The 27,307-nt window shown below is 45.5% G+C and overlaps 11 protein-coding genes across 11 annotated transcripts; 6 read left to right on the top strand and 5 right to left on the bottom strand.

The window, feature by feature from the left end:
• Positions 1-582: 582 nt before the first annotated feature.
• L199_003002 (uncharacterized protein) lies at positions 583-2,718 on the top strand (the record flags this gene model as incomplete). Its single annotated transcript, XM_064888739.1, has 7 exons — positions 583-1,200; positions 1,308-1,409; positions 1,484-1,630; positions 1,734-1,796; positions 1,872-2,093; positions 2,177-2,523; positions 2,619-2,718. 7 exons carry the CDS (start codon positions 583-585, stop codon positions 2,716-2,718), a joined length of 1,599 nt encoding a protein of 532 aa, XP_064744811.1.
• A 291-nt stretch (positions 2,719-3,009) lies between these two features.
• Positions 3,010-4,945, bottom strand: L199_003003 (uncharacterized protein; the record flags this gene model as incomplete). Its single annotated transcript, XM_064888740.1, has 7 exons — positions 3,010-3,491; positions 3,616-4,078; positions 4,146-4,253; positions 4,315-4,384; positions 4,463-4,716; positions 4,786-4,815; positions 4,883-4,945. The coding sequence occupies 7 exons, from the start codon at positions 4,943-4,945 to the stop codon at positions 3,010-3,012; spliced, it is 1,470 nt and encodes a 489-aa protein (XP_064744812.1).
• A 762-nt stretch (positions 4,946-5,707) lies between these two features.
• Positions 5,708-9,417, top strand: L199_003004 (glycine dehydrogenase; the record flags this gene model as incomplete). The annotated part of the gene is made up of 10 exons (XM_064888741.1): positions 5,708-6,168; positions 6,228-6,267; positions 6,338-6,887; positions 6,951-7,088; positions 7,143-7,194; positions 7,249-8,318; positions 8,384-8,463; positions 8,529-9,010; positions 9,073-9,290; positions 9,362-9,417. 10 exons carry the CDS (start codon positions 5,708-5,710, stop codon positions 9,415-9,417), a joined length of 3,147 nt encoding a protein of 1,048 aa, XP_064744813.1.
• Positions 9,418-9,889: 472 nt separating this feature from the next.
• Positions 9,890-12,170, bottom strand: L199_003005 (uncharacterized protein; the record flags this gene model as incomplete). Its single annotated transcript, XM_064888742.1, has 2 exons — positions 9,890-11,919; positions 12,059-12,170. The coding sequence occupies 2 exons, from the start codon at positions 12,168-12,170 to the stop codon at positions 9,890-9,892; spliced, it is 2,142 nt and encodes a 713-aa protein (XP_064744814.1).
• Positions 12,171-12,795: 625 nt separating this feature from the next.
• Positions 12,796-13,986, top strand: L199_003006 (uncharacterized protein; the record flags this gene model as incomplete). The annotated part of the gene is made up of 2 exons (XM_064888743.1): positions 12,796-13,234; positions 13,301-13,986. 2 exons carry the CDS (start codon positions 12,796-12,798, stop codon positions 13,984-13,986), a joined length of 1,125 nt encoding a protein of 374 aa, XP_064744815.1.
• Positions 13,987-14,300: 314 nt separating this feature from the next.
• L199_003007 (uncharacterized protein) lies at positions 14,301-15,678 on the bottom strand (the record flags this gene model as incomplete). Its single annotated transcript, XM_064888744.1, has 8 exons — positions 14,301-14,377; positions 14,492-14,551; positions 14,632-14,686; positions 14,742-14,770; positions 14,853-14,960; positions 15,120-15,182; positions 15,247-15,262; positions 15,334-15,678. 8 exons carry the CDS (start codon positions 15,676-15,678, stop codon positions 14,301-14,303), a joined length of 753 nt encoding a protein of 250 aa, XP_064744816.1.
• Positions 15,679-16,061: 383 nt separating this feature from the next.
• On the top strand, positions 16,062-17,609 carry L199_003008 (uncharacterized protein; the record flags this gene model as incomplete). Its single annotated transcript, XM_064888745.1, has 7 exons — positions 16,062-16,095; positions 16,175-16,210; positions 16,297-16,412; positions 16,506-16,628; positions 16,846-16,989; positions 17,056-17,241; positions 17,379-17,609. The coding sequence occupies 7 exons, from the start codon at positions 16,062-16,064 to the stop codon at positions 17,607-17,609; spliced, it is 870 nt and encodes a 289-aa protein (XP_064744817.1).
• A 214-nt stretch (positions 17,610-17,823) lies between these two features.
• L199_003009 (uncharacterized protein) lies at positions 17,824-18,755 on the bottom strand (the record flags this gene model as incomplete). Its single annotated transcript, XM_064888746.1, has 3 exons — positions 17,824-17,845; positions 17,908-18,210; positions 18,433-18,755. The coding sequence occupies 3 exons, from the start codon at positions 18,753-18,755 to the stop codon at positions 17,824-17,826; spliced, it is 648 nt and encodes a 215-aa protein (XP_064744818.1).
• Positions 18,756-19,029: 274 nt separating this feature from the next.
• Positions 19,030-20,802, top strand: L199_003010 (uncharacterized protein; the record flags this gene model as incomplete). The annotated part of the gene is made up of 3 exons (XM_064888747.1): positions 19,030-19,213; positions 19,405-20,380; positions 20,466-20,802. 3 exons carry the CDS (start codon positions 19,030-19,032, stop codon positions 20,800-20,802), a joined length of 1,497 nt encoding a protein of 498 aa, XP_064744819.1.
• Positions 20,803-21,099: 297 nt separating this feature from the next.
• L199_003011 (uncharacterized protein) lies at positions 21,100-22,294 on the bottom strand (the record flags this gene model as incomplete). Its single annotated transcript, XM_064888748.1, has 5 exons — positions 21,100-21,197; positions 21,260-21,390; positions 21,451-21,580; positions 21,644-21,775; positions 21,838-22,294. The coding sequence occupies 5 exons, from the start codon at positions 22,292-22,294 to the stop codon at positions 21,100-21,102; spliced, it is 948 nt and encodes a 315-aa protein (XP_064744820.1).
• A 463-nt stretch (positions 22,295-22,757) lies between these two features.
• L199_003012 (uncharacterized protein) lies at positions 22,758-27,215 on the top strand (the record flags this gene model as incomplete). Its single annotated transcript, XM_064888749.1, has 8 exons — positions 22,758-22,775; positions 22,834-22,892; positions 22,957-23,127; positions 23,184-24,499; positions 24,551-25,804; positions 25,868-26,877; positions 26,955-27,056; positions 27,123-27,215. The coding sequence occupies 8 exons, from the start codon at positions 22,758-22,760 to the stop codon at positions 27,213-27,215; spliced, it is 4,023 nt and encodes a 1,340-aa protein (XP_064744821.1).
• Positions 27,216-27,307: the final 92 nt, after the last annotated feature.

Consider the following 27,307-nt stretch of genomic DNA (forward strand, 5'->3'; position numbering starts at 1 on the left):
GAAGGGACGAAGAGAGATGTATCTGGTTCATATGGTCATGACATAGGCTAGTTATATGACGTCTTTGCAGTAGATCAACTCGTAATGTTCATATTCACCCGATGATGGAAGATTGCGGGGACTCCAAAACCCACACATCACGTGACGGCATGGTATCACTAGACATTCCTCAAAGTGTACTGTATATGAGGAGGGGGTTAAAAGACTGTCTTTCAGCCGTCCAGATCACTCAAATTGCATTGATTAAGTGGCTCAGAGGAATGGGATTTGCTGTTGATCACCAGGGTATGCCCGGTGGTGAATATAAGAATGATTGCATCAAGATCGGGTACTAGTACTATGAGTGTTATTGACGACGACAAAGGTGAAGGTGTGATTGTTTGCCACCCGAGTCAACTCTTACCCTGTTCGGTAAAAACACGGTATAAGCGTACACTCATCATCCCATCCACCCATCCATCCATTCAATCATCCATTCATCCATCTCAATCGTCTTCAATATCATCTCTGCCAAATAACAATACAGCAATACAGTACAACCCCATCTGTCACTAGAGCACACCGATATACAAAAGGTGCATCATGCACATCCCACTATTCACCAACCTTGCCACTTCCCTCTTACCCCTCTTATCTCCCAGTCAACCCTCATCTTCGTCATCGACTATAACCATCCGACCGATTCACGCCCACACGCACAAATACAACAATACCACCCCTACACTATACCTCCACAACACTTCTTCGGAAGCATCATTCTACGCTCATGATTACCCTCTATCCATTTTTGGTGCCGATGCGGATATACCATCTTTATCAGCCGACGATCTGACCATACGAACGGTCAAGACGATCATCCGTAGACCGAGGGTAAGACCACCATCAATGCTATCTTGGTCTTTATCTCACAAAGCGACAACCCACCGAGGAGGTATAATTCCGTTTGGGACATATAACAGTAGTGAAGATGTTGGAATGTGGGTAGCACCCGATATGAATTCCCAAGGGGGTGAATGGGACGATGTAGAGGTCATCGCACCAGATATTAAAGATCGACAGACCCTCATCACCCTAGCTAAAATTACGAGTAATGCATATGTACTACCGGACAGTGGGGAATGGTGGCCTGTAGGTAAATGGAATAACCATACGGTTCCTTTTGGATGGGAAGACAATGCAGATGGATTAAGGGGTCATATCGTGAGTATGATTTAGCATATCCCATATCCATTTGATACAAGACCATGTGTAACCTACTTGATCTACTCATGAAATGAGTTGTGCTGATAGTAGTACCGTTGATGCAGTTTGCAGACCCAAAAAACGAAACGGTTATCATCTCCATCAAAGGTACTTCAGCGGGTGTGCTGGGATCAGGCGGACCAACGGCTAAAAACGATAAATTCAATGTATGTTCAGCTGACCAATGGAATATGAGCTTCATGAAATGAAAGCAAGCTGACGAGAACTTTATATCTTGTAGGATAACCTCCTTTTCTCATGTTGTTGTGCGAGAGTCGATTTCTCTTGGACACCTGTATGCGATTGTTATGCGGGAGGATGGAGATGCGAACAGACGTGCTTGGAGGATTCCTTGGTCAATGAAAGTGTTTATGCGACCGTCGGAACTGTGAGTAGAAGTGATCTCGATACCAAGTGTCGATTAACCATGATAGATCTTGGCGTTCCAGTGAGCGATAAAACGTTTACTGATATGGTCGTCTTTATCGCAGAACTTGTATAATAACGTTACATACATGTACCCGAACGCGACCATCTGGCTAGTCGGTCATTCAGTGAGCTGGCCATAACGAATGAGTTCTCTCAAGGAGAGTCGTCAGCTAACACATATCGAATATCGCTTCAAATAGCTCGGCGGATCTCTATCTGCTATGGTTGGCTTATCATTCGGCGCACCAGCTGTCACCTTTGAAGCACCAGGTGACAAGTTGGCTTCGAAACGATTACATCTACCATTACCACCTGGTATGCCGGCTGACAAAACCGGTATAACTCACGTGTATCATACCGCCGATCCTATCCCTATAGGTGCATGTAATGGTGCTTATTCGGGATGCTATGCTGCTGGATTTGTGAGTTGGCGTTGGAAGTCGGGATGCCGAACATGTGAAACTTATACAGCACAGACGTTGACGCTTTTTCTTACCCACTATAGGCACTGGAGTCAAAATGTCATACAGGTCAAACGATTCTCTACGACACTGTAACAGTAAAAGGATGGTCCGTCGATATTCGTACACACAGAATAACAGACATAATCGAAAAAGTGCTAGCCGATCCTTGGCCTGAAACGGATAAACCAAAAAAACCAAGTACTCAACCTCTCCATATATCTAATCTGGGACTTGGTCAATGGTGGGGATGGGGTAGGAAAGGTCCACAACCTGGAAAAGGCGGAGATCAAGATGATGGGGATGAGGATACAGATGATGGAGGTTGGGAAAAACATGGTGGTGTACCGTTAGCTGAAGCAGAGGAGGATTGCGTGGACTGTTACAAATGGTATGTTGCGACGTGTGATTGACTTGTTTGGCTTTTACATCCCCTTTCATGGTCGAAGGCAGAAGTGAGCTGATTGAACACGTGTGGTATTTTAGGGAGTTTGGCGATGGATGGAGTCAGGATCCTAAGAAATCAGAGGCGCAAGATGGGTTATCGATAGCCGAAGCTAGAAGAAAGGGGTTGAAGAGATCTTGAGTCTAGGAGATCATGACTGAACCATTACATATTGTACAAGCCATCCGGAAAGTACGATTAAGATTCGTTTCACGGGACTTTCTCTCAGTACAAGAATATTGTATATACCTTATCCTATTAGGCATTCATTGTATCAAATTTTCACATTTCTCTGTTTGTAACGATATGATGTAATATACCGTCCGTCAGATCCTGCAGGATGTACGTCGATCCGCTATCCAAAAAAGTGTACATGACAATGCATCAATGCGAACCAACCAAAAATAAAAACAATCTAGGGATGTATCCAGGTTATCTCTTCCCGCTTGATCTCTTCTTCTTAGGCGGTGGTTTCGGAATTTCATCCTCACTTTCACTCGCACTGCTATCCTGTTGTACATCCTCTTCCTCAGAACTGACATCTTCCGCACCTATATCTTCATTCCAATCATCCTCATCTTCATGTTGTACTCTATCTTCATATTCGAAATCATCATCTTCGTTATCGTCACCATCATCTTGGAATTTCACTTTACTTTCTCTCAATCTCTGTAATTCCTCTTCAGGATCAATATCCGATAAACCTTCTACATCCAATTCATCATCTGATTCTTCCTCCTCGTCGCCATCCTGATCTTCATCATCGGCAGCAGGAGCTTTACCTTTCTTTTTGTCCTGTTCAGCTTTCTTCCTAGCTACGTTGGCAGCTTGTTCGGCTCTTCTAGCTTCTTTCTCTGCTCGTCGTTTCTCGTGGGATTGTTGCATTGTCAAAGCCTCGGATTTGGATTTGTGGACTATACATATACATAGCATCAAGGTATGATGAATCAGCCTCACGTCTACTCGTCACCTTCATAAAATATCTGGCGTCTTTCATAGTTTATTGGCGTGTAGACATGATAGGAAACGACAACTCACCAAACTCGTGGAATACAGTTTCACCTTCCCCTTTCTTACTTCCCACCAACCCTTCTACCACTTTGATCAATTTCAACTCCATCCTCGGTCCAGTTTCGATCAACCTCACAGCCTTTCTTTCACCTTTCTTGTTACCCCTCCCGACGTAATCTTCAGGTAACTCGACTGCGTTCGTATCTGATTCACCTTCTGATGCCTCTGTCTCTGACATACTATCGTACCCTGCTGCAGTGGACGCTTCTGATCCTGCTCTCTTCAACAGGTAGTCCGCTATATCCTCTGTATTCGATAGGTTCGGCTGTTTACGAGATACTTTGACTGTACCGGTCGTAGTCAAGAGTTTACGTACTCTACGGGATACACCGTGTGGACGAACGGTGATGGTGAAATGTCGGAAGGATATACATCCTGTTTGGTGGGAGTAGGATAGGAGAAGAACTCTTCGGAAGGTGGGTAGGGCGGACTGACGCATAATATCAATCAATTGTCAGCCATAAAGTTGATCGTGCGCTAGAGATAAGTCGGCTCACCTTCTCAACCTGGATAGGAGGGAATAGACCTTGGAACATCGTGCTCATCAGACGCAGTTGAGGGAGTGCAGGACCGTTTTGAGGCTGTTGGAAACTGTTCATCACGAGCTATAATCGAGTCTTGCTTGTCAGCTGGATGTTTACGCATTGATTGGGTAGCTGTACTTACCAATGGAGGATTACGGTATTCCCCTCCAGGCGATTTACCCACATTCCTTAAAGAAGATTGAACCAGATCCCTATATGTCAGAATGAGTCCATCAGCCATGTACGCCAGCTGACCATGGGCACATATGTGTTCAGTTGTAGATACTCACTTCATCAAACTGTACTTGTTCACTCTAAAAGTCAAAGTAGGTCCCTGTGGAAACCTGGCGACTCTGAGATGTACGTTGGCAGCGTCCGTCAGAGTGAATGCGAGCAGATGAGTGACTTTGAGTGAAGGAGCGATTGTCAAGTAATCTCTTAGTCTGGCGTTGGGTCGTTCTCTCAATCTCGTAGCGGTATTGGGTTCCATTATTTTTCTGGTGTCTCGAACCAATTGAGCTATCGATTTGGTGACTACACCAGACTACGATCGAATTCAAATGTCAACGTTTATGTTTCTCCGGGTCAATCCTTTGTTTGAGAGCTGGCTCACTTTGATCACGAATGATTTAGGTACATTCTCCTACATCGATACCAGAGTAGGTTAGCAAAATCAGACAGGTGAGCATTGTCGCTGAGAATGAGCTCACCTCGGTCTCTCCCTTCGCCGGCCCTTTCAGGTGAGTCCTGTTCTTTCTTCTTGGTCTCGCCATGTTGCTGAAATGGGTCGTAAGGATTTATGGTAGTATGTATAGTGCGGTTCAACCAAGATTTGTTGTGAATATTTCAAGCCAGGTGGACATGAAAAGTGGACGAGATTCAGAAATCTTGCGATAAAGGGAAGGAGCATTTAGATAACCGCTTCTGAGTCACGTGATTGCAAATGGCGAGATCTGAGTGAAGATAAAGTGCCACGAACGCGAACACGCATAACAATGGTCGGATTGAACCGAGGTCCAGAGGCACGAGCTGTCGTTATCTGATCCTCATTCTCCCCATACAAGGAATGCTGGATCGTATTTGACTACTGTGGGCTCTGGGCGAATTGATAGCCAATGACACCATCATGGGACATGCCATCGGGGTTACTCTCCGCATCGTCTTCGGGTGGAAGCCAATGGGTCAAAATCGTGAACCAATGATACACGATCATGCCAAGTTTTCGTTCTTATCTCTCGCATCATGCTTGAATTTCCAAGCATCGCGCTTTGGACCGGTTAAATAATTTGTATGGTGCCTGAATTATTTTCCAACAATCTCGAGTTCTTGGAAAATAAATCAATGTTGAACCAAGGATGGTGTACATCTTTTTCCAAGAATCATACATCGTCCACTTGTCACACGGATAACGAACAGTGACTATATACATGCATCCATTCCTTCCACTTTCTCTTTCCCCCCCATTACACTTCTTTCTTCTCTCATCTCTATAGAGCATTCTCATCGTACCCCTCAACAACGATCGATAGATAATAATGTCTATTCACGTTGTAAGACGAGCAGCCGTAGGGCGCCAACTACTGGCTAGACCCGTGTCCTTGTCATCACGTTCAATCTCCTCATCCTCTTATCTCCTTAGACCTCATCCCACCACTCCAGCACACTCCTCTACAACGGCTGTCCAACCCCATCCTCATCCTCCATCGACTTCATTCCACCCATCCAAATCATCAATCTTCACTCCCCTAGACACCTTCCTTCCGCGTCATCTCGGTCCCCGTCAATCCGATGTTGAGTCGATGCTCTCTACCCTTGGGTATAAGTCCATGGACGCATTCATAGATGATACAATTCCCAAGGGGATCAGAGTCGACGCTCTTACCGATAAGGAAGGCGATAAGACTGGTATCAGACCTTTCAGCGAACTGGAATTGGCAAGAAGAGTAGAGGAAGTTGCTAGTCTGAATAAGCCCATGAAGAGTTATATCGGTATGGGGTAAGCTATCCCTTCCTGCGCTTTCTTAGACGTCACAGGTAGCTAACCAACTTCGATAGATATCACAATGCTATTGTTCCTCCTGTCATCCAACGAAATGTAAGTATACATCCTACTAGCAGACCTGTCAAGGTCCTGTCGAGCACAATGTTCTGATCGACTTGTACAGGTCCTTGAAAACCCAGCATGGTACACTGCCTACACACCCTATTCTCCTGAACAATCCCAAGGCCGTCTCGAATCACTTATCAACTTCCAAACCGTCACTATTTCCCTTACCGGTCTTCCCATCGCCAACGCCTCCTTGTTGGACGAAGCTACCGCCGCAGGAGAAGCGATGGCTATGTGCTTGGCATCAGTACCTAAAAACAAATTATCAAAGGGCAAAAAAGTGTTCCTCGTATCTCCATCGGTCGCTCCTCAGACTATCGCCGTCTTGCAGACCAGAGCAAGTGGATTTGGAATCGACTTGAAAGTTGCTAAATCCAACGAGACCTTTGTACAAGAAGTCGAAGCATTGGGTGAAGAGAAACTCATGGGTGCTTTGGTACAATACCCTGACGTTAATGGAAATATCGGAGATTGGCAGGAAGTAGCTTCAAAAGTGAAAAGTACAGGTGCAAAGATGGTAGTCGCTTCTGATTTGTTGGCTTTGACTATGCTTCAACCCCCTGGAGAATGGGGTGCGGATATCGTCTGTGGTAACTCTCAAAGATTTGGTAAGCTGCCCTTTATACCGCCCTACTGTCATCATCAACTGACTTGGACATTGAATCGCCCAGGTGTACCCGTCGGTTACGGTGGACCTCACGCCGCGTTCTTTGCTTGTACCGATGACTTGAAGAGGAAGATGCCAGGAAGATTAGTTGGTCTGAGTAAAGATTCCAGAGGTGGTCCTGCATACCGATTGGCCTTACAGAGTAAGTCAGCTTATCAACTCACTTAGAGCATCGCTGACATATTACTTTTGTCAGCTCGAGAACAGCATATCCGAAGGGAGAAAGCTACCTCCAATGTCTGCACTGCGTGAGTTGACTTTGATGAGTCTCTATCGCTGGCACCAGCTAATATATCGCACAGCCAAGCACTTCTTGCCAATATGACTGCCATGTATGCTGTCTACCACGGACCAGAAGGTCTCAGGAAGATCGCTGGAAAGGTCCACTCCCTCACTCGAATCCTTTCTGAATCCCTCGCTTCTCTCGGTTTCACCACCGTCAACAAGACCTACTTCGACACCCTCACTATCGGCGTTTCTTCTGCTGGGGTTACCGCTGCTCAAGTCCACGAGGAGTCGATCAAAGCCTCAATCAACTTCCGCCCTATCGACGACAAGACTATCGGTATCACTCTAGACGAAAGTGTTGGTCCCCTCGATCTCACTGACATCGTCAACGTCTTCTACCGAGTTAAGGGACAAAAGGATATCGAACCTGAACACCTCGAACAATTAGCTTCCAAATTAGAGTTATCGTCTGAATCCGTCACCTCCCCAATCGCTCAACATGCCCGAACATCAGAGTTCCTCACTCAACCAGTATTCAACAAACACCACTCCGAAACTCACATGCTCAGATATATGATGCACTTGCAGGAGAAAGATTACTCGTTGGTACATGGTATGATCCCACTGGGATCTTGTACAATGAAGTTGAACTCTACTTCTTCGATGGCGCCTTTATCATGGAAAGAATTCGGTGGTATCCACCCATTCGCTCCCGTAGACCAAGTCAAGGGATACGAGGTGTTGATCAAGGAATTGGAAGACGATTTATCGTTGGTCACTGGATACGATGCTACCTCCGTGCAACCCAACTCAGGCGCATCAGGTGAATATGCCGGTCTTAAAGTAATTCAAGCATACCACCAATCCAAAGGTGAAGGTCACAGAGACGTTTGTCTTATCCCCCTTTCAGCTCACGGTACCAATCCCGCTTCGGCCGCGATGGTAGGATATAAAGTTGTACCTATCAAAGCTTTGAACGACGGTTCGCTCGATTTGGCCGATCTCAAAGAGAAAGCCGAGAAACATAGAGATAACCTCGCCTCGTTTATGGTTACTTACCCATCTACTTTCGGTGTATTCGAAGAAGGTATTGAAGAAGCTTGTCAGATCGTACATGATAATGGTGGTCAAGTCTATGTCGATGGTGAGTGTCCGCTACCTTTGATTCTGTCATGTTCGACTGAAGCTGATAACATACGATGATGATAGGTGCCAATTGTAACTCCCTTGTCGGTCTGACTTCCCTTGGTCGAGTAGGTGGTGATGTCAGTCATACCAATCTACACAAGGTGAGCTAGCTTTTTCTTGCCTTTGTATCGGAAAACAAGCTTACCATGATTTATGTGTTATCCAGACCTTTTCAATCCCCCACGGTGGAGGTGGACCAGGTGTCGGCCCAATCTCATGTAAATCGCATCTCGCTCCTTTCCTCCCTACCCATCCCTTGGTTGCTACAGGGGGTTCGCAAGCCATCCCAGCTGTATCAGCAGCACCATACGGTTCCGCATCCATCAATACCATCTCTTGGGCATACATCAAGATGCTGGGTGGAGAAGGTTTGACGGAAGTTTCCAAGATCGCTTTATTGAATGCAAACTACATCGCCGAACGTCTCAGACCATACTATAATGTTAGGTTCTCCAACAAGAACGGTAGAGTCGCACATGAATGTTTGGTCGATTTGGGTGAATTTGAAAAATCAGCTGGATTGAAAGTATCCGATTTCTCCAAGAGATTACAAGATTATTCTTTCCATCCTCCCACTGCTCAATGGCCAATTTCAACTTGCTGGTTGATCGAACCTACCGAAAGTGAATCTAAAGCTGAACTTGATCGGTAAGTACGATAATCACTTTTACATTTTTGCTTGATGATCTAATGATATCTTTCATTTGCAGATTCATCGATGCGTTGATCTCAATCCGAAAAGAGGTAGACGAAATTGTTTCAGGTGAACAATCAAAGGAGAACAACGTGTTCAAGAACGCTCCTCACCCATTGAGTATACTGGTAGATGATAAATGGGATAAACCATATTCGAGAGAAAAAGCTGTTTTCCCCGTACCTTCCTTGAAGAAGAACAAGTTCTGGCCATCGGTGGGAAGAGTTGATGATGGTAAGTCCAGCTCGATATGTCTTTTGTCTTCTTGAGATTATTTACTGATTGAAGTGTTCTATGACCTATAGCCGCTGGTGACCTCAACTTGATCTGTGAATGTGGTTCAGTCGAAGAATACGCATAAATCACCTTTCTACCCTTATATGATATTCCTTCCATTTCGTATACATATCTACCCTCAACGGGTTTTTTTCTGTCATTCCTCTCATCAGGGCTTTTTAGGTTTCTTTCACATATTTTGATACCCATACCTCCAAGTACAAACTATATAGACTTCATGTTCAACCTTCCTATACCAATTAAATCGGACGAAATCAAGTCGTTCTTCTTGTATAAAGCAATTTCAACTTTGCATAGCTTTCACTTTCTGTACACAATAAACATGAATTAGAATAGATGGTATCATACATTTTCCGCTCACGCACATGAATGCCTTTCGGGAATTTTCCTTACTCTCATTGCGTTACATCGAGTTGCTTGTTAGGTGACGGTCTCCAAGCTAGCAACACCAATTTTGCTTGCGCTTAATACCACGACTGCATCTTTCTGTATGTTATAGTAAACCGCTACCAATATCAAGTGCATCAAGACAAGCCCTACCAATCTTCTTCTGTTTGTTCCCTCTTCCAACCTTCACTTTCACTCTCCCAATCATCATCCTCCCTCTCCCCACCATCGGCCCCTCCGTCTTCAACATCTCCCTTCTCTGGAATGTCTTTCAAACCGAAGTCGTATTTCTCCAATATACCTTGTTCATCCTCTTCTTCATCATCTTCCACCCTGGCTTCACCAGTGAACGAGATATCCTGTCCTCTCTTCATTGCTTTCAACTTGGCCGCATCGGATGGGTTGAACAGCGCTTTCACTCTCAATTCCTCTAGTTTCGCTTTGGCAACTTGAGCTCTTGTTTTCGACTGAGAAGGTGAATGAATCGAGAGGAGGTTCAACATTGGGATTGATAATGATTTGGTATTCGATGGCGAGATGAACACTTGCTCTTCCTCTTCCTCTTGTTCTTCTCCGTCCTGTTCATTCGCATTGAGACCCGTATCATCTTGCTGTTCATCATCGTCTTCTTCACCTGATAGATCCGAGCTACTATTCCTCCTCTTCACTTCCCTTCGGGTGGGTACGATCCGGATCTTCCTCTTGACATACCCACCCTCAGGATCAAATTCATCGATCTCATCGTCACTCAGGTTCAACACTTTCTCTCTACGTCTCTGGGATGCAGAGGGCGTATAATCCGAAGCTAGTCCTGGTTCATCATCCTGTATAGCTTCGTCCATAACGGGCGAAATGTCGTCAATCAGTGGAATTTCATCTGCTGAAGGTGTAGGTTCGAGTGAGGGTGGAGATTGAATCTGGATCGATGGAACTTCTTCAGGTATAGGTATAGGCGACGTAGATTTCAATAATTCATCATCTTCGGGATTTTGTGATTTGGTTGGTAATGTGGATTTACCAGTGCTAATCCTATTGAAGAAATTTATGATCCCATTCCCATTCGTATTACCATTCGATTTACTTTTCGCTTTCTTGATATTCGTGCTTCTACTAGTATCAAGTCCCGATCTACTCTTGTTACCGGCACTAGCATCGATACCTTTTAATTGAGCTGTCATCGATATTTGATGATTTGTCCTACGTGAGTCTTCCTCATCTTCATCCTCGTCATCTCCCACTTCTCCTTCTCCTTCTACTTCACCAAACAAACTTGTAAATCCCCTTCCTTGCTGTTTATCATTAACTTTGATAGGCGAGGGTCCCAATTCATCTTCTTCTTCGTCCTCATCATCGAAAATACTTCTGTTTCCAGGTTTCAAGAAATTCCCTTGAGCTTCTTCTTCTTCTAGTGGTTCTAACGGTTCTTCACTTGTCCTCGCCTGGCCCTGACCTCTCTTCCTCCTCGGTACCTTCTGCTTGAGCGGTGTATCTTCCACTTCCTCACCTTTCAATCTCTTCCTAGCCCTTGTCCTAGGTGTGATCTCATTTCCCGTATTGGTCCTTTCTTTCACCTTCTTCAGCGAATTAGCTTCCAATACCTCTTTGAGTTTCTTGGGACTGGAAGCGTGGATGAATGGCGATGAAAATGATTTTTCCCTCTGTAACCCATTCATACCTGGTCCAGGACCGAAAGGCGAAGATTTAGTAGGCGTAGTGGTTGTGTTGAATGGGTTGATAGGGTTGGGATCATGTATCGGACCTGTATACGCTTTGTATTTCTTAGGTGTACTAAACAACGTTCGGGACGTTAATGAGGAAGTGGATGTTGGAGGTGGTGAAGATGGTATATTTGATTTCGAGGCTTTTCTCTTCAACGACTTGTTCCCCACATCATCATCTTGTAGACCTACACCTAGTGATGTTCTATTCGACCTCGATGGACCGGCTCGTGAATTACTTGCACTGGCACTACTGAAGAACGACCCGCTGACCCTCCTCGAAGGTGGGGTGGGCGTAGTGGGATATTCCGAAGAAGGGACGTTCCGTGGTGTAGACCGATATTGAGATGAGGAAGAGGATGACGGTGCGGCTGTGGATGAAGATGGTGGTGGACGAAGTGATTGAGAAGATGAGGCGGAAGAGGCTTTGGTGAGTTTACGATATAAGGCGTATTGTGATGCTACGGATAGTATAAGGAACCAAACAATGTTCAGCTGTATCATTCCAAGTCTGCTAGACACTCATGTTCTTCTGTGTGAGAGATGAACCCAGAGCGGGAGCATAACAGAAAGATTGTCCGATAGCAAAGCATGACCCACCTATATCACCTGGATCTCTTTTGATATCTTCCTTTGTCGGATCTCTTCCTTCTCTAGCTCTGAATGATTTCTCCCATGATTTGACGGCAGCCTTGACGGTAGGTAGGTCCATAGTGTCTGCTGTAGCTGCCTTGACCAGCCAGTAGGTTTCTTCCGGTGCTTCCCAATGTCAATGGATCGCAGTAGATGGCTTCTACACTGACTGTCTGTCACAGACGAATGGCATCGAGAGCGTTACATATGACTGACTATCTGACTTATCGGGAAACACGTCTTTCGAAACCAGAGGGTTGCGTTGATTAGATTTGATTCATCTCGTCAAAACGCGTCGATTCGTTGATTGTATTGAATCGTAATGCCGTCTGGGGCGGGACCTGACATCTCCTAATGGCTATTACAAAAGCCGTAAGAAAACCATACCGATGAGGCTGATCCTCCCCAACGCATCCGGTGAGACTGATAAATCCATCCAATGGAATCCATGCATCTGATCTGATCGAGATTTTTCAGAGAGTTGCCGTTGAAAAGTTACTCATGTGAGTACGTTATCATATTCATCGATATCACAAGTCAACAGATCGGGCAGAGGATCATTATCATCATCATCACTGGTATCCCGATCAGTCAACTTGAATATCATCATAATATCGTCAAGGATCAAGCTCTCCGTACCGCTTGTATATAGTACCTCAGCTTTCGCATCGAATCTCCATCCGGCGACATAGCACATCCTCAAAATGAGACCATCAACCTCGATCCTCCCATTACTTTCCTCCCGTACTGCCCTCCCCCACTCTATCTTATCCGTACGACTCCTATCTACCTCTCTTCCCCGACTTCAATCTCAATCTCCCCTTCCCAACTCTATAAGCGGCAGCCCAAATTCACCTGCTACCGAACCTACTCGACCGCCCTCAAAGCACATAGCCAACCCGAAATTCCTTACTGATCGACCAGTGAAAATTACCCACAAGCCTGTCTTCCCTGCTCCGCATAACCCTTTCGCTCCTACGCCCGCACCCAAGACGTACAATGATATCACCCTGAGGATACTCAGAAGGGTCAATAGGTTATTGGGGTATAATAGAAGACGAAGGACGACGGCGAGGGAGACGGGAAGAATGATGAAAGGAATTGTGGAAGCTGTAGAATACGATAAAGATTTCTGGTATGGAGGTGGGTCAACGGACATCATTCAATTTGGCTCGACAATATACTAACATGATATTGATATTTTGTTAGAATGCGATCTGCCTCGTACATTCCATACGTTCTTTACGATCCATTACCTCTACGTCCTCCTGACCCTCGTTCGACTCCGTGCTTTACCAAACTACATACCCAACCCTTTATCTCCCTTACCTCAATCTGCCTATCCAGGCTTACCAGGATCGACCACCCCGGTTCAAAGACCGAGTATAATCGATACGTTGGATAACGCAGGATGTTATTTCAGTAGAGTGAAGCAACATGATTATCGATATCAACAAGTCCTCTTGACTCATTTCTTCGATATTGTCGAAAATGAAATCCGTCTGATGTTAGGTGTGGAAATCACCCGTGAAGGTGAAACAATGAAGAGATTAAGAGAATATCAGGAAAGAGGTAATTTCGCTAGAATGTCTTTAGACTACGTTTTAGGATTGACAAAATCGGAAGATCCGAAAGATAGGGAAATTGCTGATGGAGAATTGGCAAGTTTCATCTGGAGGTTCATCTTTGCTAGAAGAGGGACGGGTAAAGGTCTCGAAGGTGAATTGACATATCCCGAAGGAGAGGGTATGAAGAAGGGTAAAGAGTTGGAGATGGCCGAACAAATTGAGACGATAGTGAAGTTTGTAAGAAGGGAATTGAATAGGTTGGATAGTATCTCGGATAGAGATGTTATTGCTGGGAATGTGGGGATGTTCGGCGGTGTAAGACAGTAGTAATGGTAGGACATGTAATGAGATGAAAGGAACAGAACAAAAATGTATAATGCATCTTTCTTCCCATTGACCGATCCATCATTCATACTGGGTGAATGAGATGCAGCATTTATTCGATTTACTCACAGAACATGAATGGATTGCTATCTATACCTGGGAGATTTGTGATGAAGAATGCATGATCATTATATCTGTCTGTGGACATGAGTGAATTGAGTCTGAAAAGCGTCGTTTCTTGAGCTACTTTATATATCCTAGGGAAATGACCAGGTCGTGATGACCGATTTGCCCGTTTGTATTTCTTTCCGATCCATTTACAATTTCGTTTTGAAACTTTCCAGATTCTCCAATCGCACGACTTCACCATCATCCGCTATGATCTTGTATCGCACTATAGGAATCTGGTCGTCAGCATTGGAGTAGTCAAATCCAAAGGATGTTCTTGATAAGGAAACCCTCAATACGATCACAGGTGAGATGTACATATGTATGGAATTGAACTCACCAATTCGCCATGCACCCTGCTCCTGCGGTCTTATGGAGGTGAAGTATACAGTACCAGCGCCTGCAATCAGGTCATCTCCAATCAGCTCATCTTTCCCAGCCAGTCGCGAATGAAATGACAGCTAAGATCGCCAAACCAACCTTTATCACCCTTTACTCTGAAGCTCAGATCCACTCTACCTTGCATCAAATTTATCTATAACACTCTATCAGCTACGAGCACAGATCTGTGAGGAAATAGCTTGACTAACAGTTCCGGAGATCCAAGGTTGACCGAGAGCTATCGTACATATTTATACGCATTTATCAGCCGAAATTTGACTATATCTAGATCAAATTCAGCTGAATGGTATTGGACTCACCCCACCAATTTTCTACTAATCGTACGTTCTCACCCAAGACTGATATAACCTCTTTCGAATTTCGCAGTTGGAATGTCACCTGACGTAGGACCGAGGAAGCGAGACGTTCTGTAAAAAGTTAGATAAATCATGATCAGCTGATCATGTCAGAAATCTGTGATATGATTTCTTTCCAGTTGAAAGAGCAAGCGTTGTTGTTGAAGTGAAAGATCATGATATGGCATATTGTGATGAACCTTACAGACAGTGTTTAGGAACGCTACTCACCTGCGTTGGTAGCATGTAGTAGGAACGCACCCCATCCAAGTCCCAGTAATCCCAGAGCGATGACTGATCCAGCCGAATGCAAGGTTAGCTGACAGCGAAGTTCTGAAGGAAGATTTATGTAGCTCACCAAAGGGCAGCTTATTCTATTCCCAAGCAAAGCCATCAGCTGAAACCATCTTTTAAACGGAGATGAAGGATCTGTAAGCTGACTCACCCCAACCTTGGGTAAGTCTCTATCACCCGGCCGTTCATAAATCAATCTAGGTCTACTAGGTCCACTGAAAGCCTCCTCCCCTTGACCTGAGCTGGTGAATCTAGGTTCTTCTACACGTTTACGCTGATACCCCGACGTAGGCGGTGGCATGCCCCTCGAAGCTTCCGGTGAGTCATAAGTGGTTCTAGGAGAAGATTTCGATGAGAATGTTGTGGGTTCAGCTGTTGATTTGGGTTTGAGAGACGAGGTGGTAGAGTTGTATCGGATCAACAAAGGTGTCTGACGCAGGAATGGACGGGGAGACAGGTGCGGACGTAAGGTTGAGAGTGGGACTATTGAGCGCATATTGTTTACGGTATCTGTCCGTCGATAACTCAAGGACTGGCAGATTCTAAATAAGGGATGTTCCATCTGATTATCCCAGTCAGTGGAATGAGAAAAAGTTGGATGTTGAGTCTCTTGAGTCTCTTGATCGATTCCACCCGGCAAAAAACACTGAACCCACAACCGAACTTGCCACACTCACTCACATCCACCAGAGTCAATTATCTTATATCGGTGGCCCACTTATGACCCCATGTAAATCCCATATATATCCCCTACAACGCGTAGTGGAGTGCTGGGAAAAATCAAAAGTCAAATGTTGGCTTGGTCAAACATTACTCTTACTCTTCCTCTTCCTCATACAAGTCTACATATATACCTATACACATACCTATTCACTTACAATGAGCGCACAAGATTTCGAACTAGACCCAGTCGGTATGTATCAGCTTCCATTCTTGTATCTCTCGGTCAAAGCTACAGTTAGCTGATATACTGCACGTTCTTGCTCATGTAGACCTTTCCGAGGAACTCACCAAGGAGCTTCGTACGGGTATGTCCTCCTAGCTGAGCTAGCTATGTTGTGATCGGCAAAAATAGCTATGGGTATAGCTGATGTATGTCCTTTTCGACTTGTAGAGGAAGGAAACAAGAATGTCCGACAGGCTCGATTCTTCGCTAGGGAGACACAGGCTTACTTGGAACATTTACGACCGAGAGTCAAGAAGATTGAGAGATTCTGGTTAACTGCTTTGGTAAGTCGCATATACTCTTGGAGGACTGTATAAACACACACACACACATGTGATGAGCTGACATTTCTTCTGATCAATCTGCGTTGTGTATAGCTCAACCATACTCAACTTGCTGCTGCTACTACCTCGAAAGAGGACAGACATGCTCTATCATTCCTGGAAGATATCGAATTGATCCAGGAGGAGAATGATTTTAGACCCTTTGAATTGAAGTTTGTGAGTCATACCGTATGCTTCAGTGGAAGCAAAGGAGGTACGATCAGGACGTGATAGGCTGTACGGGGTAGATTTGTTGGACATGCAGGATGTCAATGAGGAAGCGAGGTGTGAGAGTGTCGATGGCTTAATGGTGAACGAGGGGCGAGGTGAGAGGGGGGAGCAGTTCAGCCAAGCTGATTACAGTGATACTGATACCCCTGGTTCACATTTGTAGCACTTCAAAGAAAACCCCTATTTCACCAACACCGTCCTCGCCAAGAAGTACTCCTTACCTAACGGAGTCGAACCTGCCCCTAAGGATGGCACCATAACAGAAGAACTCAGGAATTTTATAGAAAACGAGGAACTAGCACCATCAGTGAGCTTCTCTTCTCGTAAGGTTCTCCGCCGTGTGACCGGCTGATGTATATCGTGTGTGATGTAGAGCATGAAAATCGATTGGAAATCTGATGAGGTGAATTTACCCAAGAAACAACCTAGATTAGTCCAAGGACATGATCACGATCATGATGATCCTAACCATGTTCATCATGATGATGAAGATGAAGGGTATGAAGGCGATTTGGGGTCGTTCTTCTTGTATTTCGAACTTGCCGATGATCCTTTCATGGTGAGTGGGTTTTTGGCTCGGGCTTGGCTCAACAGATACAGTCATCTTGCACCTGTATACGCTTCACCTGATTGTTATTCATATTCTACGATGTATCAGGGAATCATGAATGGCTAATTGACGTGTACATCTCACAGCTCGGCGATGCAATCAAATCGGAGATTTTACCAGAAGCATTTGCCTATTTCGAAGATAGAGGTGAAAATTCTCCCGGTGCTGAGTTCGGAATGGATTCGGACCTCGACGAAGATGATGATGATGAGTTAGATGAGGAGAGTGATGAGGATGAGAATGCCGAGATTGATTTGGAAGATGAAGAAGAGGAAATCCCAAAAAAGAAGCGAAAGTTGGGTAAGAATGGCAAATAAGTGTGAAGCAGCGATGATCGGATGAAATCAGGTTAACGTAGAAGATATTCAATAGCTTAAAACGTATGGTGCAATGTCATAAATTATTGCTTAACGATAAGAATGTAAATAACAATCTGCTAAAATTGAAATGCATAATTCATATTCATATCAATGTATAAAAGCAGATGACCTGTCATTATCCATGTTGTTCTGCGACTTGTTTGATGCACTTCTATCGAGCAGTCATATTTGATCTAAAGGGAGGAAATAAAATCAGCAAGATCACAATAAGGATAAGATACCAAGCAAGACGTACCTATTCAAATAAGCAATCTTATGCCTCTCTTCCAACCATTTGAACACATCCGATTGACCTTCCAACACACCCAGAATCTCCCTTGCGATCCTCTGATCTCTCGATACACCCCCTTTTCTACCTTTCTCAGAAGCTTTCAATAACCACGCAATACCCTGTCTGGTACGTTGTCTTTCTGTGAGGGCTCGAGGGGTAAGGACCGTCTTGGCTGATTTACGCATAGAGAGAATTTTGATTGAGGGGGAAGAGAAGATGATGGCTTGTTTCAGGAGGGGTTGAGGAGGGAGGTTGGTTGATTGATTTCTGGAAACAGAGAGCGTAGGATAGTCAGTATGATAATATGTCTATCGATGCTCGATTTGTTCATGAGGAGAAGTGATAAGAGGAGAGTCTCTCTCCCCGTATCGTCCTATGATAGCACCTCGTTCCATTATGGATTTATATTCCCACATAGAGCTTTAATATCTTCACATTTCATTTAAGAAACAAGATAGACTTGATAAGATATCGTGAGAGGTCACTCACAGCATCGTCAATATCCTACTGACCATCTTCTGCGCCTCATCCTTCTTACCATCCTTCATCAAGCAATTTGTAAACAGATCTATCGTAGGATCAGCTTTGGGTGGTATGGAATGTACATCGTATCCTCTTGTGGCGGTCTGAGACTCTGAGGCGATAGGAGCAGGGGTGAAGTGGGAAGATGATGAGGAAGAGGAAGAAGAGGCTAGAAGATCACGAAGGGGTGAGAAGCCCGATTGAGCAGGGGCGGTAGCTGGCTCAGCGAGTGATCGTGCTGATGTGACAAAGGTCCTTCGGAAGGTGGTCAGGGGAGTGCGGAGGGACATGTTGACGATTGGGATATGTATTCGAGAGGTATCGAAAATGTCAAGAGTAGCGAAAGTCTTGAATATGTGCATTGTATTTTCGTTACTTTTGAGCTTGCCCAAAATTCCCTGAAATCTCTTCGCAAACCTGGTTACCCACGGTTGCATCATGAAAAAAGTTGAAAATCACTCATTACTTGGTCCACCCTTGGTCGATGCTACAAAATTATCTCAAACTGCTGCCTGTAGTCTATACTTACATACCTATACATAATTCAGTGAACTCACCCGCAACATGGCCAAAAGAACATCCGAGGCTGCCGACCTACCGACGCCCAAATCAGCTGCCAAGGGCCAGGAGACAGCTCGATCACCCGCTGTTCAAGATGTCGATGAGGAGATGGGTGAATTCGAGGACAAGTGGGAGGACGAGTATGAGAGTGAGGGAGAGGTCGTAGATGCTGAAGCGGAGGGTGATGGTGAGTGATGATTTTCTAAGACTTATCATGCTTGACCTAGATACTTGTGATCATGACTCTCGCAAGATCATCCTTCGGAAGAGCGCTTTCAACTATGCGCTCGGGTCGTTGTGCTTGTCAAGATGAACACCGAAACGTAACGTACAAGAGATCATAAAAGAGCTGATTAATAACCTTTTGACACCTTATAGACGATTTCACACCTGCCCAAGAAGATTCCGCCCCACCTCCCGCACCCACCAAAACCTACCTTCCTGGAACAGCCATAGAATCCGACGAACATCTTGTACCTGACAACTCTGTCTATCTCGCCTTACATTCCCTTTCTTACTCTTGGCCATGTCTCTCCTTCGATATACTGAAAGATACTCTCGGTTCTGATCGTGCTACATTCCCACATACCTCATGGATTGTTACTGGAACACAGGCAGGGGAAGTACCCGGACAAGGGAGTAAAGCCAAGGACGAAGTGGTAATTATGAAACTTGGAAACTTATCGAAAACTCAACATGATGATGATTCCGATGACGACGACGAAGAAGAGGACGATGAGGGAAACGACGAAGATGCCACATTGGATTTCTTGACTATACCTCATATCGGGTCAGTCAACCGTATCAGAGCTGCTCCTGCCCCAGCAGGAAACAGTTTACCTGAACCATATCACGTAGCGACGTTTTCCGAAACTGGTAAAGTGAATATATTCGATGTTAGACCTTATATAGACACATTATCTGGAGATTCAAGTAAACCTCGTCAGAAGACACCTATACATACTATAACCAACCATGGAAGATCGGAAGGTTTCGCTGTAGAATGGGGTAAAACAGGTTTATTAACTGGTGATATCGATAAGAAGATTTACTTGACTACTATAACACCAACGGGATTTAACACATCACCTCAACCTTATCTCTCGCATACTTCGTCAGTAGAAGATCTCCAATGGTCACCTAATGAAAGTACTGTATTCGCCTCGGCTTCAGCAGATAGGACAGTGAGGGTATGGGATATAAGAGCAAAAGGTAGAAAGTCTGTCGTATCGGTACAAGCTCATAAAGAAGATGTTAATGTGATTTCATGGAATAAAGGTGTAGAATACTTGTTGGTATCGGGTGGTGATGATGGTGAATTGAACGTATGGGATCTAAGAATGTTCAATAAAGGGTGAGTAACAGCTCGTTTTTATACTGGTCCTATACCCACTTTTATAATGACTGACATTGTTTATAAATCCGTATTTGCGATCTAGCCAACCAACCCCCGTCGCCAACTTCTCATGGCATCAAGCACCTATAACATCCGTCGAATGGCACCCAACCGATACTTCCGTCTTTGGCGCATCGGGCTCAGACGACCAATTGACACTATGGGATCTATCCGTTGAACCTGATGAAGATGAATCGCCCAATAACGCCATAGTCAAATCTGCAGATGGATCTGAGATCCCCAATGTCCCTCCTCAATTGCTGTTTGTTCATCAGGGTCAGAAGGATACAAAGGAAATTCACTGGCATCCTCAAATCCCAGGTATGGTATTGAGTACGGCTAGTGATGGGTTTAACGTGTTCAAGACTATCTCTTGTTAAGTGAGGCTCGTACATTTGTGGGAGTGGTTTTGGTAATTGGTGTTTGATGATAGTGGATCATCTAGGACACACTAGGATAGAACATGCTCTCAATCCAAGCAGCATTGCTATACTTTGCTTTCATTGCATACCGCAGATAGGTCCTGATTTAGTGTATTATCATTCTAATTTTTCTGATACATTCATAATGCATGATAGTATTCTTTTGTCCTTATTATCTTCTAACATGCTTTGACATGACACAGTCTAGACATAGTATATGTTTGATTCCCTCATACCTGATGGCCCTACTCTTCCTTACGCGGATGAAAAGAAGAATGGGAGCTTGGTACCGACTCTCCTTCTATATTGGATGTATTCATCCCCGAAGAATCTGACCAGCCACTTCTCTTCGTCTATAGAACCCACATCAGCTGAGAGTCCTAGTCAGTCTGCGTATACGATGGACATGACTCACCGACTATTCGTCTGGAGAAGAATCTACTCAAAACCACCACGAACCCGATCGTAGTTACCACATTCCCTAAGAGGAGTTGAGAGAATACCGCCCAATAGAAAAATCCAGTGTAAGAAGGATGACGTGACCACCTTCATCAAGTAGAGTCAGCTTGAGTACAATTGTGATCTAAGAGCGGACAGTTGACTCACGAGTATAGTCCATGGGTGATAAGTGTATGATCATCGTGTTTCTTGCTTTTCACTATATGCGAGAAAGACTGGGCGGCTTGAATCATAGCTAAAGATCTGATTATCTGAGCGCCAATCATTACTATCACGACTGCAAATTCTCGATCAGCTACCTATCTCACCAACACTCGTGTGTGTGACGAAGCTGACTCACTGATTGCAAGTAAAGGAGTTGAATTCCGCTTAGAATCGAATTTTGACGGGAAGAAGTAAGATGAGATGAAGTATTCTGCTAAACCCACGGCGTGAGCTACATGGTACTGAGTGGTATTGTTGAGTAAGAAAGCTGAACATATGAATGACCGTATCAGCTAGTGATAATTAAACGAATCTCGTGAGCTGACCTACCATCCACAGATACTTTTAGGGGATTCCATCCGGCGGTAGTATAAAACTCCAATAAATGGAAGGTAGACACAGCAGCCAGGTATATACCCAATTGTGGTCTAGCCCAACTTCCTGCCAACAGATCCAATACCCGTCTCGAAGCTAGAGCGAGTGATGATCCGACTATAGCGCCTAGAACGGTAGCTATGACCGCGACGGCGAGTAAAGTATTGGGTAACGTCCCCCTCGCGTCGTATTGGTCGGTCTTGGGCATGGACAGCTGGATAGGTACAGGTGAGCCCGCTCGGGGGGTCGACGAGGTCACATCGGATACAGCAGGTGAAGCAGACGCTGAGGGTGGACTAGGAGCAGCGAGATGTCCATTGGGTGCAGGAGTGGGTAGTCGTGAGACTTCTGGCGAAGGCGTAGGTGAGGATGATAGGGATGGGATGGGCGTAGCGACGACTGGTCCGTTCATCTTGTATTGCAAGTCTTTTGATGGTACCTCACGTTTTCACTAAGAAGAAGAGTGAAAGATTGCTAGCGATTGTTGTTCATGCTATATAGATGCTATGTATGTGCTATATCCCATCTGAAATAGTCGAACAAAAGGAAAAACACACAGATGCAACACAGAGAACAATAAGAGACACAATCCGGAGCCCCCAGCTCAGCCACGCGATGGTCTGTTCCTGGAATTAGGCATCCGAAAGGTTGAATGCAGTCTGGTCACAAGCCTATCACAAGCCGCCTTTGACGCGCCTGATCCATCCAATGTTATTCCTTTTCACTTTCATGTTGATGTTTTCTTCAACATTTGGGCTACTTGATCCGTTACGACCAAACCATACAAGGGAAACCCCCTACTCTGACTCGCCCTTTCGAGGGATATCAACCGATAATTGACCCGTACTGCGAATCAAGTCCGGAAAAAAGCCAAGATGGACCAGGAAGTATCGGTATGTCTCTTCCCCTCCAGTCAAGTTGTTTATGCTAATTCATGCTGATAACTCGTAGTCATCCCAGCTCCGAAACGCATTGCACGAGGTAATACAGCTACGTCAAGCAGAGATAGAGTGAGCATCTACGGACCAAATGATCACTGAAGCGCAGCATACTGATACAGAGAACTGGAATCAGTGAAATGATACCTAAACATGCCGATTCGCTGAAAGAGCTTTACTTGATGCTCGAACCTAGGCGGAAAAGGTCAGAAGACTTCCCACCAATAGGAGAAGAAGATGCTTTAGATGAGAACACAGTGGAAGAGGGGTTTCAGCAATGGAAAGAGCGTTACAAACTCGGAGGAGGGTGTGTATATTTCGAAATTTTGTCATGGAGCGAGAGATAACTGATCTCGGTGATAGATCAAGTATATCGAGCTTGCAATTACCCTCATTACCACCTATATCTCCCCCTGCAACCTCATCTGTATTTCCTGATGAAGCTCCTACAACGCACCCTGCAGAAACTTCAAATCTTCCTAAATCGCCCATCTCTCCTTCGGGTGTATCACAAGACCGTCCTATCGCTCCCATCAAATCTCCTAAAGCTCAAAAACCATTCGTACCGTTACTGCTATCTCCTTCACCTCCTCCAGACGGCTCTGGACCTTCGATGGGCATTTCAATGGATCAAATCCAACCTCGACCTCGGTTAATACCCAGTACATCCTTTGCTCCTCCAGCAAAATTGGAAGCACCAGAATGGATTCCAGTGGACAACTATCATCCTGCCGAATTACCAGGTACATCACCCAAGCTTTTGATGCCATTAGAGACGGATTATACCTCTCAATTACCCAGATTGCCTCCTTTACCTCCTCAAATACGTCAGGGTCAGGGCCAAGGCCCAGCGAAGAAGCGAATCAAGTTGAACGATTCGGTCGACTTGTATAAACTTCAAGTATCCTATACGCTCAACCCACTCAGTGGGTCATTATCGAAATCTAGTAAATGCGTTTTAACGAATGATTGGAAGATTGCTCTAAATGAGATGAGACACGTTCGAGCGATGGAGAGGATAGAGACCAAGAAGAATGAGAATAGATGGAGTTTAAGACAACCTAAGAAACTCAGAACGTTGGCTGTACCTAAATCTCATTGGGATTTCTTGTTGGAAGAGATGGAATGGATGAGGGTCGATTTTAACGAAGAGAGAAAATGGAAATTGATACAAGCGAGAGAGTTCGCCTACCAAGTTGTTGAATGGCATTTGTCAAGTGACGGAGAAAAGGCAAAATTGATGGTTGGCAATAGAGGTTGGGGTAAATCAAATGATCAACCTATACCTGGACATTCGGGAAATAGAGAAACGAACACACAGATTGATGGAGAACAGGGACAGGGACAGTTGGAAGTGCCGAATACCTCAGCTGAAGATGATGATGTTGAGATGTTGATTGGTCGAGAAGAAGACTCGCCTGCGGAAGAAGGTGTCGCAGGAGCTGAAGTACTGGAAAGTATAGATGAGATGAAAGAAGTCCAAGATGAAGTAGTGAAGAAGGAGAACGAAGATGTGGACATGGGTGAAGATGTTGATGCGGATGGGGAAGAGGATGCTGATGGAGAGCCGGATGATGGTGGGACTGCTGATGCGGATGGAGAAGAGGAAGATGCAGAGGGTGAGGAAGACGCGGAAGGTGAAGCTGAGGATGTGGGGGAAGATGTGGTTGGACTTGATGGTAAGTGTCTGACGCAATACTTCTGAATGCCAGCTGACGCATGTATCGTAGACATCGACAATGCAGATGAAAGTGATCGGGAAGCCTCGGAAGTGCGGCGAGATACTGTCTTGCCTAACGGACTGGTGATAAATAAACGATTTGCAAACGTTGAAGAACTCGTTGCCGCTCGAAAACCCTTATTGGACCTCTCCTTCGCCTCTACCACCGTTGACCTCGACTCGCTTCCTCAACTGACTGCTGCCTCGACCACCGAAGATGGGGCTGAACCTCAGACACCCCCCTCACTCGTTGACCTATTCCCGGACCTAGCCGTATACCAAGGTCCTCAGCCACCTAGTGAAGACAAACCTACCCGCCGGCTGGATGAAGGGCACACGAATGGTCATCGTATCGCCCACACCTCACGTATCATGGACATCCGACCGATTCTCGTATCCACTTTACAACCTGCGAAAAATGCCCCTGACGGTGTATGGGATATCCACGAGGGCCCTTACTTTGAAGATCCTAAGGGTTCGACCGATGTGAACCCGACAGTCGTAGCTGCTACATCAAGTGTGTTCTATGGTCGAGGTATAAGACCTTTAGATTCGATGAGACCACCTGAACAACCTAAACCACCCGCTCAGCATCTCCGTGCTCAACTAGTATGGAGTCAAGAAGATGACGAACATCTCTTAAAGCTTGTCGGGACCTATCCTTTCCATTGGCAACTCATCGCTGATTCATTCAATACGGAAAAGGTTAATATACCTACCGAGAAACGATCGGCGTATGAATGCTGGGAGAGATGGTACTACACCTATAGTGACGGCAAAGACAAGCTGAAAAAGGCTGAAGCTTTGGCCCAAGCATCTGCCTCTGTTGCTCCCACACCTGGTGGAAATCCAACCACAGCCGCTACTCCCACTGCTGCACCTCCATCGGGCACGACCACCCCCGCTCCTGTTGCTCCCACTTCTGCTATCCCACCTTCCACCGCTGCATCAAGTCGTCCGGGAAATCAAACTCCTCAATCTGCTGGTCCTCCTCAACAGACTCCTGTCACCGGTATCTCTGTGCCTTCTCTTCCTACACCCACCCCTGGACCCGCCGCTACTGCCTCGCAAGCGCCTGGTACTGCTGGTGCAGGAACACCGTTGCCCGAAGGAGCGCCTCCTCCTCCAGGTATGTCGAAGAGGGATAGACAAGCTGCCAAGCCTAGGTACGAAGGAACGAAGAGTTCAATCAGGCATCAAGCGATTTACGATGCGGCTAGGAAGCTGAACAGGCGGAGAGAGGCAAACAAGACCAAGACAGGTGGTAAGTGCATCGATCAAATTCAGCCAATAGAGAATATCGCTGACCGGTGAGATCGTCTGTTAGTCAAAGACCAACCGAAGAAGATCATAAATGTCCATGAATCGCACGCTAGCTATCTCATGTCATCCATCTCTACCCCTTGGGAATTAGTGGAAACGAAGTATCAACGAGATGTCCAGGCTATGCAACAACGACAACAACGAGCTATGCAAGAGCAGCAGAGGCAGATAGCCCTACGACAGCAAATGATGCAACAGCAACAACAAGCCGCACAGGCTGCCCAGCAAGCTCAACAGCAGCAAGCTGCTCAAGGTCAACAACAACCCCAACAGCAGACAGTCCCCCAATCTGGTCCGCCGCAACCCCAAGGGCAAGGACAACCTATCCAACCTACCCCTCAGCCGCAAAATCAACAGCCTCAAATGCGTCCTCCTCCCAATGCACCTGTCCGAATGGGACCTAATGGACAACCTATGCCAAACATGGCTCCAAGTCAACAACAATTGCTCAACGCTGTGGTAGCTGCGAATGCAGTGAACAGACAGAATGTCAATGCTGTACCTGGACAGGGTAACGTTCGACCAAATCCTCAACAACAGCAACAGCAGCAGCAGCAAGTGCAGCAGACCCCAACAATCCAGGTTCAACAGCAGATGCAACTTCTACAAGCTCAGCAGATTGCAGCTACACAAGCGCAAATACGTGCAGCTCAGCAAGCTCAACTCCAAGCCCATGCCCAAGCCCAAGCGCAGGGTAGGATGAGTCAATCACCGTATAACCAACAGGGTACACCATTACCTAATGGCGATCCGTCCATGGCGAACTCCTCGCCGGCGATGACACAGGCTTCACCCCAACAACGTGTACCATCTGGACAACCTGTTCCTCAACATCTTCGAGTAGCCAGTGCAGGAAGTCAAGGTTCGCCTCAGATGTCTAGTCCAATACCTGTGCAACAGGGTATACAGGCACCCCAAATCAACAATGCGGCGATGCAGCAGATCATAGCTCAGCTCGCTGCTAATGGACAACAGGCGAATCCCGAACAGATCAGAGCGCTGATGATGAGGAATGTAAGTCAACCGCGTATCGTATACCGTGTGACGAGATGCGGAGTATAAGCTGACGATTGAATTGTGGTTTGTGATAGGCTCAGATGCAAGCTGCCGCACAAGCTCAAGCTCAAGTTGCAGCTGCTCAACAGCAGGGTCAAGTCAATCCAGGTACACCTCAGATGGGTATGCAGGGAGTTGTGAGTAATAATAAGAATGACAGCGAGAGGGACGATAAGTTAACTTGATTTGAATTGGGTGTATAGCAACATTTCGCCAGATCACCTAGTATCCAGAATAATCAGATCCAAGCTAGAAACAGTCCCAAACCGAATCAACAGAATCAGAATCAAGGTTAGATAGAATGTTCTGGGAGAAGTGAGGGTATACTTTTGATGAACGTTTACACGGTCTACTCTGAAGTGGTAGTATAATAGGAAAAGATTGACTA

This window comes from Kwoniella botswanensis, chromosome 1, assembly GCF_036426115.1.
Source record: "Kwoniella botswanensis chromosome 1, complete sequence".
In the NCBI taxonomy this organism is placed as follows: Eukaryota; Fungi; Basidiomycota; class Tremellomycetes; order Tremellales; family Cryptococcaceae; genus Kwoniella; species Kwoniella botswanensis.